Here is a 17,940-nt window from a genome sequence, read left to right on the forward strand (position 1 = left end):
CTTGATCATTAAAACATGTTGCGGTTTCTGGGGCATTGCTATGCAGTTGCTAGATGTTCTTCAGGTTAACACTGTGCTATGTGGCTGCTAGGTTGTTTGGTGAGATTGATGCATGGTTGCACATACTAAATCAATATGTGCTGATATGATACAAAGACACATCATTCTAATAGCACTGAGATCTTTTTTATAGTCAGGCGAGGGAAACTCACAGGAAGGAATTGCTCGACAGTATCTATGCTGCTCCAGTATGTATCCCTCACGACAGCTGCAGCGATGGGTTCCTATACCATCCTCACACAGCTGGTCACACATACCCCAAAGCGTACAGTCATCATAATCTGCACAAGGAACAAAGATGTGAAGATAGTGATGGGTACATTAACATCATTACATATTTGTGACCCTGAACCACAAAATCAGTCATAAGTAGCATGGGTATAATTGTAGCAATAGCCAACAATACACTGTATTGGTCAAAATTATATTATATTATTTTTTTAATGCCAAAATCTTCAGGATATTTAATAACGATTATGTTCCATGAAGATATTTTGTAAATGTCCTACTGTAAATATATCAAAAATATGTGTTGCTTAGGACTTAATTTGGACAACTCTAAAAGCCATTTTCTCAATATTACATTTTTTTGCACCCTGAGATTCCAGATTCTTAAATCGTTGTATCACGGCCAAATATTGTCCTATCCTAACAAACTATACATCCATGGAAAGCTTATTAATTCATGTATAAATCTCAAATTTAAACATTGACCCTTATGACTGGTTTTGTGGTCCAGTGTCAGTTTTCAAATGGCTGACAATTTTTTTATTGACTGCTAAAGTTTTTTTTATCAAAAGCGAGAATGTTACCGATGCAGGAACGGCTGTCGTTCCAGTTGACTACATATCCTGTCGGGCAGGCACAGGTCCCTCCTTCAGGTGAGGCGTGGCAGTGATGTTCACAGCTTAAAGAGGCACAGCGCCATATACCTGAAAAATATCAAAGCCATGTCAATGACTTAAAAGCATCTAAATGCTGTTGTTCCGGCTTAAATGGTAGAGCATCGCATTATCAGGGTTCCCACACCTTAGTTAACTTCAAATTCAAGGACCTTTCAAGGACTTTCCAGGTCCAATACCCTTAAATTCAAGGACTAAATGTGGGGGGATACATTTCAAGTGATAGCAAGGTTACATCGTGTTACCTTTTGAGATACATTGTAACAGTTCCCTTTTGAGGGAACTCGTGCTGCGTCACTTTGGTGACAATTTGGGGAGACCTCCAGTGGTAAGTGCGTCTGAATGTGTATATCAAATTCAACCAATGGTGAGGCTTAACAACAAAGACAGAGTGACGCGGGAGCCAGGAAGTATATCGCTATCTGAAATATTGCCAAAGACGGCATTACAGGAACGCAGGAAGTATGGCAAGGGAGACGCAGCGTCTGGTTCTCTTCTCAGGGAACAACAGATACATACATAACCTGAGATGTTTTCATGTGTCAAACACAACTATGCAAAAAAAGTATTTTGGTATGAATCAACATTCGCATACAGAAGATATAAGCATTTAAAGCGAACAGTTTAGCATGTGTGCTTAAAAAGTCTAGAATATTTATGATATTATCCTACACTACACAGGGAATAATATGGATTTTTTTTCTAGAAAACTTCATGCATAAAATAGATTCAAGCACTTTTAATGATCTGTATCTATGCATGTATATTTTCAAAAACTTCCCAGGGCCTTGAATTTTCCCCCCAGATTCACAAACTTTGAAGGATTTCAAGGACCCGTGGGAACCCTGCATTAGCAGCGAAAAGGTTGTGGGAAACAAACAGATTCATTTTGCAGTGCACAAGTGGATAAAAGCATCGACCTAATGCATGTAAATGTAAAATGTATTCCAACCAAACAGTATCAAAGTTTTTGGAAGTGTTAAGAAGAGTAACTGACTGCAGTTTCTTCCGGCAGTGCTGTTGGTTTCATCTTCTCCATCTGGACAGTGTGGCGTTCCATCACAGAGATGATCCAGTGGGATGCAGATGCCACTAGAAGGACACGGCCATTCCCCTGGATAACACTCACGCTGAACGTTATCTAAACATGTCACAAACAACAGCTTTTATGCACAAGAAATTAACCACAAAGAGATACAGTACGAGTTCAAATATATCATCAAAATCAAATTCATTAGTGAGTTGATTCATCATTAAAGTTGGAAAGTTTGGTTTAATTTCCATTAAAGGGATAGTTCGGCCAAAAACGATATTAAACCCATGATTTACTCACCCCCAAGCTGTCCGAGTTGCATATGTCCATCGTTTTTCAGACAAACACATTTTCGGATATTTTAGAAAATATTTTATATCTTTCAGTTGATTAAATGTAATGTTACGGGGTCCAGCAATAGTCCACGACCTTCAAGTCCAAAAAAAGTGCGTCCATCCTTCACAAATTAAATCCAAACGGCTCCAGGATGATAAACAAAGGTCTTCTGTGGGTAATCCGTGCGGTGTTGTTGTAGAAATATCCATATTTAAAATGTTATTAACGTTATAAACTACCTTCCGGTAGCGCCGCCATCTTAGACTCAGGAGAGAGTATTAGCGTAGTGTACGCACTTTTCTTAGTGACGTATGACAAATTCGGAGGGCGGGGGCACAGAGCAGCAGCAGAGAAACTCTGTACGCTGCGTAAGCTCTCATCCTGAATGCGCATCACTCTAAGATGGCGGCGCTACCGGAAGGTAGTTTATAACGTTAATAACATTTTAAATATGGATATTTCTACAACAACACCGCACGGATTACCCACAGAAGACCTTTGTTTATCATCCTGGAGCCGTTTGGATTTAATTTGTGAAGGATGGACGCACTTTTTTTGGACTTGAAGGTCGTGGACTATTGCTGGACCCCGTAACATTACATTTAATCAACTGAAAGATATAAAATATTTTCTAAAATATCCGAAAATGTGTTTGTCTGAAAAACGATGGACATATGCAACTCGGACAGCTTGGGGGTGAGTAAATCATGGGTTTAATATCGTTTTTGGCCGAACTATCCCTTTAAAGGGATAGTTCACCCAAAAATGAAAATTCTGTCATCATTTACTTAATCACTGTCATGTTGTTACAAACCTGTATACATTTCTTTGTTCTAATGAAGATATTTTGAGAAATGTTTGTAACCTAACCATTCGTGGACCCCATTCACTTCCATAGTAGGAAAAAAGAATACTATGAAAGTAAATGGGGTCCACGAACAGTTTGGTTACAAACATTTCTCAAAATATCTTCCTTTGTGTTCATCAGAACAAAGAAATTTAAGCGGGTTTGTAACACAGGGCTCGAAATTGCAACATTTTTCAGCCAATCAGAATAAAGCATTCAACAGCCCCGTTTCATAATTAGAGAATAAATCCCTCCCTACACCGACCCCTAAACCTACCCAAATAAATACTTTCATTCTTAATAAGCAGTCTTTGGGCACTTTATTTCCACTTTTTGAACATTTTCTTTATTTTTATTCAAAATAAATGCCTTGTTGATGTGACATGTTCGGCAAAAGGCTGATTCGAACCAGGCTACCGCATCAAAAGCCAGATCTAAAATCTAAATAATAACAAGAACAGAATTTGTGTTGCATTTACAATCCAATGAAATTAGGGAATTGCATTTTAAGCAGCACGTACCACAGCCTTTCTCATCCGCGTTGTCCTCGCAGTCATCTTCTCCATCACAGAGCCAGACCTGATGAATACAGCGTCCACTGGGACAGGTGAAGTATGTTCCTCTACAGGTTGGGTAGGCTGCAGATAAGCGTGAGGATGAGATTTAACATTTACACTCATGTAAATACATCTCTAACGTATCATTATACAATAGACTGTACAGGTTCTGAAAAAATTTAAATTAGATGAAACATCTGTTTCACTTTTTAAAGAGAAAAATGTAATCATTTGTTAAACATTGGGGCCGAGCTTAAGTCTAGTCCAAGACTAAAATGCGTGTTTGAGCTGTCTTAACTGAAAATAGCTTTCATTGACATATCTTTAAATATATCAGTGCTATTGTTTTGTCTCAAGATGCACACCACCAGTAATGTTTTTTGTAAAGTATTTTTTTTTAAAAACTACTTAAATGTCATAATATAAAATGTCCCTGTTAAAATATTGCTTTATGTATACATGTTTATTTGAGTCTTATTCCATGCAGCATTTTGAATTGACATTAAGGAAAGATAAGATGAAACTTACTGCAGTTTTGTTCGTCACTTCTGTCCCCACAATCATCATCATGGTCACAGACGTATCCTCGTGGGATGCACTCTCCATTATTACAGCGAAATTGATTACTGCTGCATCGCTGGGCTGAATACAAGCAAATAAAAAAAACATTTCTGTTAGTGATACTGCATAAAGGGCATTTTACAACTGAACCGTTTTCACCAAGTGGGCCACCAATAATCACAGGTATTACAGGCAGAGGTAAAATCATGGTGATGATGGAAAAAGAAATATATTAGTAAGTCTTAGTGATAGGGTGATATTTGGCTATCTTGAGATTATACAGAACCCCTTTTTTTAAAAAAGGTGCAACAACGTTTTTTTTCATGCAGCGGTGCCTTACAAGCCCATTTTTTGTTCTACAAAAAACATTCAGTTAAAGAATAACTCCACTTTCATAAAAAATGCCAGATAATGTACACACCCCCATGCCATCCAAGATGTTGATGTCTTTATTTGTTCAATCGAAAAATAAATGAATTTTTTAGGAAAATATTTCAGGATTTTTTTCATATTGTGGACCTCAACAGTTTGCAGTTTCAATGCAGTTTCAAAGGGCTCTCAATGATTTCAACCGAGACATAAGAGTCTTAAGACATTTTCGTCAAAAAAAAAGGACTTTTAAACCACAAATTTTCGTCTTGCAGTAGCCTTGTTATGCGCCAGCGTGAAATTATGTATTACGTAATCACGTCGAAAGGTCATGCATGGCGTATGCAAGTGTGGAGAAAGATGACCGTTCTGACTTTGTGTATGTGAAATGATACTTATTTTTACATTTTAATTTCAGTTTATTGTTTAAAATAGTCTGGAAGTGTGCGTTTTTTACATATGTAACATGTGAACTTTCAAAGTGATTACATAATACTTTAGGTCGCGTGTCGCATCACACGGCTAGTGTGGTTTAAAAGTATACATTTTTATTAATTTTTTGCGAAAATGACGATCCGTTTTGCTAGATAAGACCCTTATGCATAGGTTGGGATCGTTTAGAGCACTTTGAAACTGGTTCAATGGTATTTCATGCATTCTGACTTATTATACCGTTTAAGATTTGGTTTCCTCATGCGTAACAAATGCAAAGTGTCAAAAAAGCAGTTGGGCGTGTTACAGAGTATTTCTGTGCCAAATGCACTTCACCAGGGTTCGTACAATTTTCTGAAAATATTTTAGATTACGGGCCCAACTGACATTTCAGGGGTAAGCTATTTGTATCACTTCTTTTTATAGGCACTTCCGCCGGAAAACCACTCCCACACGTCAATCAGCAGAAGAGGACGCTACGTTACATGCATCACTTTACACGACAGCTTTGTTTTATATCAAGACTCAACAATGGCACAAAAGAAGAAGTGTGTTTTTTGATGCAAGGAGAAGAAAGCCAGCATTCGAGAAACAAGGGATGTAGTTTGTTTATCCGTGGTAGCAACAGAGTTTTGTGTGTGTGTGTTTGTTTAACGCTGGATTTCATTGAAAAGTCTCAACCGGGTCATAAGTTTCATGCGGTAAGTAAGACTTCTGTGATATGTAGGAAATAGGCGCGTAAGTGCATATTATATAAACAACATGAATGTGTACTGAATCATAATTGATCCAGTCATTGTTGTATAAGGAGTTGACTCGTGACTTGCTCCTCCCGCAGCTAGTAACTCCTTCTGAATTTTTCGTACGTTATCATAAAGAATTGGTAAAGCTAAACTGTCTTTTATAAATCTGATAAAATAAATCTGATAAAATTATCAGATTTATAAAAGACAGATTAGCTTTACCGAATCTTTACGAAAAAAACGAAAGGAGGAGTTACTAGCTGCGGGAGGAGCGAGTCCGAGTCAACACTTTATACAACACTGACCGGATAACTTATCATTACATGTTTGTGTCTATTATATAATATGCACTCTTCGGAGATATGAAGGATGTAATACTTCTCTATAGGTACTCCAAATTAACACCAGATAAGCAGAAACAACGTGTGTTATGGACTCTTTAAAACTGCAAACGGTTAATGTCCACTATAGCCCACTATATGGAGAAAAATCCTGGAATGCTTTCCTAAAAAAAACTGAATTTCTTTTTGACTTAACAAAGAAAGACATAAAGATCTTGGATGGTGTAAATGTTAAAAGACTTTTTAAAAACTTTTTATCTACATTTTGTGAAATGGAAAGGTTTTTCAGCTGTTAAAGGTTCTTAACAGGTAACAGACAAAAATGGTTCTTCTTCTATGACATCAAGTGGCAAACTTTATTTTTAAGAGAATATGTACCGGTAAATATTGAATAAAATAAAAACACAAGTCTAAATCACAAAGCCCACAATCCTGCACAAACAGTTCTGTGGCCTGCCAGCGGATGATTGTTAATGCCAGGTAAAGACACTCACTGCAGTTGGCCTCGTCTGATCCGTCTCGGCAGTTGAGCACCTGGTCACAGTGCTGGCTTCTGTTATAACAAGCGCCGTTAGCACACCTCAGCTCCGAGCACTCTGGATAAACTGAGAGAAACAGACATTGCTCTTTCAATTAAATATAATCACTGTGCAATGCGATATGGCTTTCACAGCAGTACGGCATTAACGGAGAGGATTTTACGTGCCGGATGAGACATGAAAAACAAGCACAATCTTTTACGGCTCTATGGCCGCTATAAGCTCATCTGTGACAGCAAGGCAGTGTGGGATATCAGCTCAATAAATGACACGTGGACTAATCCACAAAAGAATCTGCAATCAATTTTGACAAACAAGAGATGTATTGTGGCCATTTCTGTCCATCAACGAGACGCTTAATCTTACAAACTGATTAAAAATGCCACAGGATCCTTTGAGGGGGAAAAAGACCAATCTTATCGTTTCAGCATCGACTCAAATCACAGAATATGAAGAGCATTTCTTTCAAAAGAAAAACTATTGCCAGTGTTACACTACAAGAATGGTTTTAAATACCATAGAGAAATCTGTGAGCTATACAAGAAACGCAAGGCACATGTTAATCCTTTAAAACAGTAGATAAATATCGTAACGTAGGGCTGGTTGATGTGGCAGTTAACTTATTGTCCAGCCCTACATATATCAATTAAAATAAACTTAATATCAATAAATATCCCACATTGATTACAATTGCCTGAACACGGTGGCAGTAAACTACCTTCATGGTTATAGCGTTAAGTAAAAAATGTTGCCGTTTCACTTTTAGCTCCTTTAATATCACCTGACCCCAATCCCATTACACGCATTCCTGAAGTACACTTACGGCAATTCCTCTCATCTCCTCCATCAAGGCAGTCGGGTACACGGTCACACCTGTATGCTCCTGGGATGCAGGCACCGTTCGTACAGGTGAACTGAGAAGCGAAGCACGTCCTGCCAGCTGCCAGAGAAGATCAAAGAGACATTTCTCATAAGAGTACAGCGGGTGGTCCTCATCTCTACATCGCGCACACGCTTCACCTTTTTGTTTAAGACTGCAGGCCACAGATCTGAGATATTGCGTTTCTCAGATGTGAAGGAGATTACATCCCTGTACATTATTGATAGATAGTGGCGCTCTGATGGACAGTCATAATTGAAATGATAAAGGAACAACGGACGCAGATACTCACGGCAGTGTCGCCTTTCATCGGATCCGTCCTCGCAATCCTCCTCATCATCGCAGACCCAATTCTGAGGAATGCACTCGCCGTCACTCAGACACTGGAACTGTCCGCTCTCGCAGGTGGGCTGGGCTGCAAAAGCGTTATAAGGTTGCTAAGTTAGATGCTCACCTGCACTAGGTTTACTTTCAAAGGTCTTAAAGGAATAGTCTACTCATTTTCAATATTAAAATATGTTATTACCTTAACTAAGAACTGTTAAATTATCCCTCTATCATCTGTGTGTGTGCACGTAAGCGCTGGAGCGCGCTGCGACGCTACGATAGCATTTAGCTTAGCCCCATTCATTCAATGGTACCATTTAGAGATAAAGTTAGAAGTGACCAAACACATCAACGTTTTTCATATTTAAGACGAGTAGTTATACGAGCAAGTTTGGTGGTACAAAATAAAACATAGCGCTTTTCTAAGCGGATTTAAAAGAGTAACTATATTTTATTGCGTAATAGCACTTTTGGGAGTACTTCGACTTGGCGCAGTAACACCCTCCCTCTCCCATTATGAGAGTGAGAAGGGGAGCGGACTTTTCAGGCGAGTCGAAGTACTCCCAAAAGTGCTATTACGCCATAAAATATAGTTCCTCTTTTAAATCCGCTTAGAAAAGCGCTACGTTTTATTTTGTACCACCAAACTTGCTCGTAAAACTACTCGTCTTAAATAGGAAAAACGTTGATGTGTTTGGTCACTTCTAACTTTATCTCTAAATGGCAGCATTGAATGAATGGGGCTAAGCTAAATGCTATCGTAGCGTCGCAGCGCGCTCCAGCGCTTACGTGCACACACACAGATGATAGAGGGATGATTCAACAGTTCTTAGTTAAGGTAATAACATATTTTAATATTGAAAATGAGTAGACTATTCCTTTAAAGGGACACTTCACTTTTTTTGAAAATATACATATTTCCAGCTCCCCTAGAGTTAAACATTTGATTTTTACCGTTTTGGAATCCATTCAGCTGATCTTCGGGTCTGGCCGTACCACTTTTAGCATAGCTTAGCATAATCCATTGAATCTGATTAGACCATTAGCATCGCGCTAAAAATAACCAAAGAGTTTCAATATTTTTCCTATTTAAAACATGACTCTTCTGTAGTTACATCGTGTACTAAGACCGACAGAAAATTAATGATATTATGCAGTGCCCGAAAATAGACCCTTTGATAACTTTCAATGGCAGGGGACTATTTTCGGGCAGTCCGTAATATCACTACGCCTGCTGCAGCCATGTTACATCAGCAAAGTCCTTGATTATTACGCCAGTTTGAGAGTATAGTTCATAGCCATATTTGCCTAGAAAATCACAACTTTTAATTTTCTGTCGCTCTTAGTACAGAATGCAACTACAGAAGAGTCAAGTTTTAAATAGGAAAAATATTGAAACTCTTTGGTTATTTTTAGCGTGATGCTAATGGTCTAATCAGATTCAATAAAAAGTGATTTTCCATCCAGCACTTTTTCCCCAAAATTTGCATTTAAAATTGATGGATGAAAACAACCCAACTCTAACCCTAACGTCAAGCAACAATGGTTTAAAAAAAGCATACGAAAAACAGCGTAAACCAATACTAAAAGTGACATCCTAACGCAAACGGCAAATGTAACCCCAAACCAAAGCGACAATTTGAGTAACCAATACGTGAAACTGACACGGAAAAGAAATTTGTGGCATGGGCACGTAAAATGATGGAAATAAATGCCACGCAAAACTGAGCAAAATAATGTGTGATTAATACACGGAAATTTGTGAGATCAGGTTGGACTTTTCTGTATGCATATAATATTAAGATATGTTCAGAGCAAAATGTGCAGTGTAAAACAAATCAAGACTGCATTGCACAAATTACTGTTGCTCACATTTTGTAAAAACAATAACAGCAATTTTGGTTGTTGATTTTAACACAGTTATTAAGAAACTTTAGGAGCACACACCTGTGTTAAATCACTGTAATGACCTCTCATTATCACTGTTCATTGAGATCACAATCACACAACTGCTTATTTTGTGTCAGAGAGCGTTACATATCCTACGAACAAGAGATACTTACGACAGCCAATTTCATCAGAGTGGTCGGAGCAGTCTGATGTGCCATCACATCTCTGACTTGCTGGAATGCAATGGCCCGTCCCACAGCGAAAAGAGCCGAACTCACAACTTGAACCTACACAGAAAGACACAACATATTGATTCTTCATTGTGCAATTGTCTAAATTTGTATAATGGCTCCTAAATTGTGTAATTGGCTTTTGTGCGAGGTAACCAATTTCTTACAAAATCACCCTGCATTTGCATTCATGCATCATTTTTTGTTCTGATGAACACAAAGGAAGATATTTTGAGGAATGTTTGTAACCAAACCATTCATGAGCCCCATTCACTTCCGATTCTTTTTTCCTTCTATGCAAGTGAATGGGGGTCATGATCGGTTTGGATACAAAAATTCCTCAAAATATCTTCCATTGTGTTCATCAGAAAAAAGACATTTATACAGGTTTGTAACAACAATTTCATTTTTGGGTGAACTATCCCTAATCCTTTACAAATGTATGATGAAAGATTTATGATGTTTGCCAACTCTAAGTGACAGACTTGCTTTGAGAAAATCCCATGTTCATAATTTAGGTCTATAAAGTTACTCAATGTTGACTACAAGATTATCACCAAGGTTTTTGCACATAACCAATCCACTCCTACAGATCATAAAACTGCAATGAGATGGGTTTGTGAAGTCCAGATAATGTCATGAATGTATTAAGATATAATGCAAGCATCTCACAATTACTATACAAGATAAAGTTCACAAGATTTCTGTCATCACCAACAATGCCCTTCGACATTTGACTGATTTAAAGACCTGACGCTGCTATTACAATCTCACGATATGATATTAGACTACATGAACAGTGTTGCAGATTCATGGGAATGAACATTCCCCAAGTATTAATTTAGGTCTGTCCTCACTGGATACAAAAAGTATTTTGTTAGCTTTGTCACAATGTCACTCGGAAATATCTTTGCCCGGAAAGTTTGTCTAAATATAAGAAAGACTTTTCACTTTATTTAAAACCTTAAATCAGATTAAAGAAATACATCTCCAGTCTCATTAATTCTTTATGTAATCTGGTGATAGCGTCTTCAAAGATTTGTACACGCACAATTGACCACAAAACTGGAATGTATAAGTTTTTACAAATTCCTGCCCCTTGCATGTTTATTAAATTAATTAATGCTGGATTTAAATATGTTTTTAATAAAAGTACAGATCTGTTTAACATATTTTACTTTTCTTTACACAGACTTTTGCAGAAAACAAACCCAGCATAGAAAACAAAGAGAAACGCATGCAAATTCTGTCTTAAACAAGATAAATTGCCTTTATATTTTTAAACATTTTGCTGTTTGAGTAAATGTATCTGGTTTTAAGGGCATTCATTTGTTACTTGAAAACAAAAAACTGAATACAAGTTTTGCACAAAAATATATGAAACCAAACTCATCCATATTTTCAATAGATAAATGACAATTTGTAAATGCAATCTGCTTCATCTGGATAAAATGACAAATCACTGATAAAACATTTACTGAATTGACAGGCAGCCGATTCAAACGTAAGAACACAATGTGCAAGCATCTCTATAGCCCTAACTCAAATCTTTCTTTTGATCTGCCTCTGTGATTGACATGTCAGGAGATAAGGTACCATCCCTCTACCTTCCCCGACAGGACTTATCAACACAATCAGACCAGCTCGGCAGAGGAGCCCTCCATCAGAAGAGAGAACGGGGGATTCTGATTGTCTCCTCTCTAACACTGATAAATGGTGCATGCTGTTCCTTGTCAGAAATGTAATTAGGATAAATATCGGTACCGGGTGGTACCGTAGCCCTTACACCCAAATTCCAAAAGCAAAGGGAGATGCAAGGTGGAATGAGCTGGTGAAGAGCTGGGGTTGGTGGGCGGGTGAGTGAGTATATCTTATCAACAGTTACCTAAACACATGGAGACACACAAATACACTTACACAATCTCGGGTTAAATGTATGCAATTTGCCCCCAAAAAATAAAAAAACTGAGAAATTAAAATGAAATGCTTTTATTTTTTTAAAACATTCTAATTTACTACATTTCAAAAAGTATTTATTTCTTTATATATAAGATAAGTTTATATATTGATATAAATAACAAATTATATCATGTAATTGTACAAATGTTATTTTCCCATCAGCCCTGGGGTGTATTGCTTATGTTATCGTCCAAAGGGAGCAAAAAACATTAATAATACATCTGTTAAATGTGAAAAATACCACCAAAACTAAATGGCATCTACGACGGTTGTTTAAGTAAAAAAAAAATTCTCACAAGAATAAGGCCCTGTGTCCACCTGCATCAGGGCTCCAGACAAAATTTTTTCACTAGGAGCACAGTGGCCCCCAACTGAAAATTTTAGGGGCGCAACCAGAAAATTTAGGGGCACACACCGTAAATCAACATACTAACCAAATATTCACATTTCTACTAATTTCCACTGTATAACTAATAACAGATGCAAAAAAATACAATGTGCTGTTTCAAATTCAGTGTCACATTTTATTGTGCACTTTTGGAAAAAAAGGTAAAATTTACTAGTTGCACATGTGCGACTGGATGTAAAATTCAGTGGCACACTTTCAAATTTTAGGGGCAAAATGACACCATTTGGGGGCAGTCTGGAGCCCTGTGCATATGTTTTTAGTTGTTTCTAATGAAAGTGCCACCCTTTAAAAAACACCAGCAGCTGGCTGTTTTTGTCCATGTTTAGTGCTTGTGCTCTGTGTCCGTTCGTCAAGAGTTGAAAATGAGCCGAGAGTTGATGAATGCTCAGCTCGTCAATGTCACTTTTTACTCAGCCGTCCAATCACAGTGGAGGAGGGGCGGGACAAATACCACACCAACCAACCGGTACATCGTGTAATGACGATAAACAAAACAGAAGTATCACATCAACTACACCCTCAGCTTAACTCTTTCCCCGCCATTGATGAGTTATCTCGTCGATTAAGAGAAAACGTTTCCCTGCCAATGCCGCTTCCCGCAAGTTTTTACGGTAATCTATTATTCCACTAGGTGGCGCTCTTACCCAATTTATAAAAAAATAATCATCAACTAATTCAACAACATTGTAAACATGTTGTTTTTGAGGATCAAAATTCCTTTACAAAATGCAATTATTTCAGCTTTTTGGTCAAAATTTTGTATTTTTGAAGAGAGTTTATGAAAGGAGAACAAATGAAGGTAGCATGAAATGTTTTTCCATTTGTTTGTTTGTTTATTTGTTTGTTTGAAAGCAGATGGTCTGTTCTTTTTATTTAATATATTGTATGTTTATATATTTATAGATGAAAGTCTTCCTGGAAGGCATTTTGTAAAACTTTTGTGAAAATCACAAAAAAAATGCTGGCGGGCAACTGTTTAAATAAAGGCTGGCAGGGAATGAGTTAAGAAACGCTGGCAAGTGCCCAAAGTCGTGCATTTTCAGACGCATTTAAACACTTTAATGGACACAGGCCTAATGCTACGTACACACCAAACGCGGGGCATCGTGTTGCTCGCTCTAGATTACTCGCAGGATTTAACTTCGTATATTTTGAATATTTTCAACTTGCGTGAAGGCGCGTTTGAGGCGAATAGCGCGTGTTTTCACTTCGCCCCACGCGAGGACACGTCTGATCACGTCTTTGCATTTACTTTGTATGTAATCTACTGGTTTGAACCCACAGTAAGAAACAAATCCTGGTGTGACTTGAATGACCCTTGTATGTTTCCTATTTACAGCTGTGAGACACACATTTGACATTAATAATGAACATTTTTATAATATTTATTCTTCTCAATGACACATAAACTAATTTTTTGTATGATCTATATGAACTAAGAAAATTATCATCCTGCTGTCTTGTAGTAACTCAGGTGACTTGATCAAACAGAGCATTGTACTTGCCAACAGGACTAAACTATGAGGTAATCTCTGACATTTAGCCGACCAGTAACCCTGCTGAAAAATCTGAGGTAATATGTTTAGACATCCGACTGACAGTATTTAAAGTCTACGGTGTAATAAAGTAATCTCTAAATGGATAGAGGAACAACTCCCTCTTAAAGACATGACAGATTGAAGCTTTTGGTAAAATTTAACATGCTGTAAAATAAAGCTTGCTGGCTATCTATGCTTCTGTATGCTGCCAGTTTGCAAAATCTTATATTACTAAGCAATCCTAAATGTCTTTACTGTTCATTTAGACCAAAACGTGACTGATTTTTGCCTGATATATGTTAAAGTTGTCATCATCGCATTGGTAGGGTTACGTGGGTGGTTGCTAGAGTTTTACTATGTAGTTTCTTGGGAGATTATAAATCTTTTTACCTTTTATCCTTTGCCAGGCAAAAAATTGCTTTAAAAATGTGAACAACATCCCAATCAAACTGCACAAATGGAAACATCATTCTGAAATCGAATACTTTTGGTACCAAACGCAGCGCATCAAACAGGCTGTTGGTCGAGTGCCACAGCGAAACAAACGCTATATTAGCAGAGCATTTATTATTTATGAGTCTAAAGTTTATCAGCCTCGTTCCCCATGATGTTCTCTTTAATAATGGATTTTGTTCTCTGCCAAAAGGCCACAGGGGTCTGCGCTCAATCCACGGCGCTAAAAGCTCAGTGAGGGCCTTCTCATAGCAAGACGCCCAGACCAAACACCAACGCTTTTAAAGCGTGCCAGCCAAATGGGCTTCCTTTTTAACTCCTTCAGCAGCCAATTGGAAAGCAAGCCTTTTTCCTGCTCAGTTTACTAATGATAAAATTGCTACTCTGCCCGCTCAAAGGCGCTCTTTGTTGTTAGGACATGATCCCGGAGGTTTCACCAGCATCTGTAACGCACAGGTAGACAACTGGCATATACGGGATCAGGGAGGTTAGACGCTCTTAGCGCCACCCGCTCGCGGTAATAGAATATTAAACATCAACAATCTAAGCAGCAATGCATTTCCAAATGATAAAAACGTGAATTAGACACTTTTTTAAATATCTTGAAGCACTTAAGTTCAACATAAGCAAAACCTTTTACATGCTTTATTATTGTGTACCAACTAGGATTAAACTACAGCAGTAGGGCTGTAACTTGCTTAATGCAGCGCTATACGATATGCAATATGATAATACTTTAAGGCTGTAAAATTAAATTAAACTGCAACTTATTAGCCTAGCTAACACCATACCAGTCATATAGAGGATGAGAAGTGGTTTGGGAATCACATGCTCATTTTCTTGTATTTGAGGCTTGGTTTACGAATGCCCAGAACCGTTTATTTGGCACTATGAATGTCTATCAAATGCGTCTGTACGTAGCTCATAGCCAATCGTTTCAATTATACCAGATGACGTATGTAGAGCGACATCAATTTAAGCGTCAACAACTTTTATCAGGTACATGTGCACACAGCTGACGTTGTCATTGTCTTGCTGCCCCCTCCCCGTTCTGTGATTGGTTCCCTATTTCAGGGGGAAAATTGGTCCATGGTTTCCATGCTAGACTTGCAACGTGAATAAATTTGTGCGCAAGGCAGCATGGGGAAACCCAGGCTAGCAAATTATATAACAAAAATGCATTTTTACATAATTCCTGGAAAGAGAAAACATCACTTGCTCTCAACCTAAAACTTTTTTGAAGTATTCACATTATTGCAAATCATCTCTGTACTGTATGCATATTGCGATATGCGCATTTGTGGTATTCCCAGCCCAAGGCAGCAGGATCATAATGCTGCGTTTACACCAGCCGCGGTAGAGGCGTGCAGCGCAAGTGATTTTAATGTTTAGTCAATGTGAAGACGCATTGACGCGCATCTGGAGGTCTTGCGGCGCAGATGAGGCGTTCGGCGCGGCACGGTAGACGCGATTCTGCCTCATTCGCGCGTCTAGTTCGCACGAATGGCGCGAATTGAGCGCCTGCCGCGGTACGCGCGAATGGTGCTGTTTGTGCATTTTGCATTTGACGCGAATTGCCGGCTGACGCCCGAGTTGAAAAATTTGAACTTTGGCGGAATTTCGCGCTGTGCTAACCAATCAGGAGCCTGCTTGCTGCTGTGGCGGCAGCCCCGCCCGGAGTCACTCATTTAACCTGAAGGAACGCTTGATATTGTCCGTAAGCAGTCACCCGGAGCTATACGACACAAGTTCTTATTTCTATAGAGACAGGAATAAAAAGGACCTGGCTTGGAAGAGTGTCAGTGAGGACATCGGGCAACCTGGTAAGCTGTAATACACATTTCACTTTTGAGTCATGTTACGTTTATCGATCCGCACCATTTATTTTCCCCCATAGTAAGGTTACTAAATACAAACCGGTAACTCTCTCGATAAATGCACAATCAACATCAGCCATCTTGCAAACAGACAACCGTATTGCACTTGCCCCTCCCACAAAAAGCAGATTTTGCCTCTGACGCGCGTCAAATGCTTGCTTGCTTTTTTTTAATGCAATCAAACTGTTCAAGCGGCAAACTAGGCGCGGTAGACGCGATTTTGACGCCTGAAACGCGGTTGGTGTAAATGCAGCATAAAACAGAATTTGCTGATTCATCACACACATTAAACTTTAGCGGAAGCCAAAACGTATCCGTTTTTTACAGCATTAGCACTGGATAAATTTGACAAGTTACCTATTAAGGCCTATCTTGTTCCTGCACTCAGCGACATGAACCATTTAGCCGTGGCTGTCCCTGTAATTTCCTGCAGTGGGGTTTTATTTGGATGTCTTAACTAAGATGCAAATGACAACAGTTATAGAGGACAGCCATGCGATTGTCCCACAGGCCATTGTGAGGAGAGTGTCTTGTATTATGCAAATGCCATCCAACTGTTGTCTGAGTCTCAGCTTGTTTTTCCTTCCTCCTGTTTGCGGTCTCTCTCTTTTTTTCCCTGTCTCTGCCTCCTCTCTGGCCATGTCTTTTCTAATTAGCCAACTTAAACCCTCAGCATGCAAGAATCCCGAAACTATCTGAGGGGAAAAACAAGGACGCGCCAACGTCAACCCACAAAGAGAGTGGAGGTGGAGGAATTTTCATTAGAATGAAGCCTCCCGAAAGCTTAGACCCCACTGTGAGATCACAATGGCACAATGGACCGGCTGGCTGGGCTGCAGCCCCATAACTGAAAGTGTCAGCACGCCAAAAGGGCCAATGGAGACAGATAGCAGAATGGGGGAATACAGTACAGCTTCCTGCGAGAAAGAAAAAACCATCCTCCTCCCTTCTGACATCCCTCCTTCCTTAAAAAAAAAAAAAAACGAAAGACACTTGCCAGCCACTGCCCCCCCAAAACATCTCTTTCCAGTCCCGCGGGGGCCATGGGAGAGGTGCCGCTTCTTTCATCAATACCGCCTTGTTTTGGTGCGGCCCGAGTGAATGCATGCGCAGAGATGGCTGGCGGAGTTGAGCGACAGGGCCGGCCATGCTGCGGAGCAGAGTGCTGCGGCCCGTTTCATATGGAAATGGAGGATGCAGAATGCAGTCAATTGCTTTACAACTGACTTTGGCTCACACGGCCCAAACTGAATGTAGAGAAAGGAGCCACTGGTATGCTCAGGCAGCTTGGAATGGGCGAGGATTGGAAAGGAGGTAAACATAGAGTCAGGAAGCCCATTAAAGCATTCAGCTCAGCATCTCTGACTTCTGTTAAAACTTGATTTAGTGATAGACAGGCCTATATTTGTGCCAATTTTAAATCATTAGCATTTAACAAATGTTGGTATTACATCTAAGTTCTAGCTTTCGTAGTGTGATAGTAGCAATGCTTCTTTTGCTGGTTGGTCCATTGCATCACATCTCAGACAGTTATTTACTTATTTTTACACTATTATAAGAGTCACTGAATGCAAACACACTTGCAAAGTACTGTACAAGACTATATGCAGCATTCAGTCTGCATATAGCGGTGACTTAAACATGTTGGTGATGTTCA

The 17,940-nt window shown here is 39.0% G+C and overlaps 1 protein-coding gene across 1 annotated transcript in view; it reads right to left on the reverse strand.

Annotated features, from left to right (window-relative positions):
• The window catches only part of lrp2a (low density lipoprotein receptor-related protein 2a), a 109,916-nt gene that overhangs the window by 88,319 nt on the left and 3,657 nt on the right, over positions 1–17,940 (reverse strand). Inside the window, exons 2-10 of the mRNA XM_065252314.2 lie at positions 9,991–10,104; positions 7,893–8,015; positions 7,544–7,660; positions 6,676–6,786; positions 4,264–4,377; positions 3,700–3,816; positions 1,960–2,103; positions 873–992; positions 213–341 (exon numbers count right to left, since the gene is read on the reverse strand). Of these exons, the coding sequence (XP_065108386.1) occupies positions 213–341; positions 873–992; positions 1,960–2,103; positions 3,700–3,816; positions 4,264–4,377; positions 6,676–6,786; positions 7,544–7,660; positions 7,893–8,015; positions 9,991–10,104 (1,089 nt within the window). The remainder of the gene's footprint in view (positions 1–212; positions 342–872; positions 993–1,959; positions 2,104–3,699; positions 3,817–4,263; positions 4,378–6,675; positions 6,787–7,543; positions 7,661–7,892; positions 8,016–9,990; positions 10,105–17,940) is intronic.

This window comes from Paramisgurnus dabryanus, chromosome 15, assembly GCF_030506205.2.
Source record: "Paramisgurnus dabryanus chromosome 15, PD_genome_1.1, whole genome shotgun sequence".
In the NCBI taxonomy this organism is placed as follows: domain Eukaryota; kingdom Metazoa; phylum Chordata; class Actinopteri; order Cypriniformes; family Cobitidae; genus Paramisgurnus; species Paramisgurnus dabryanus.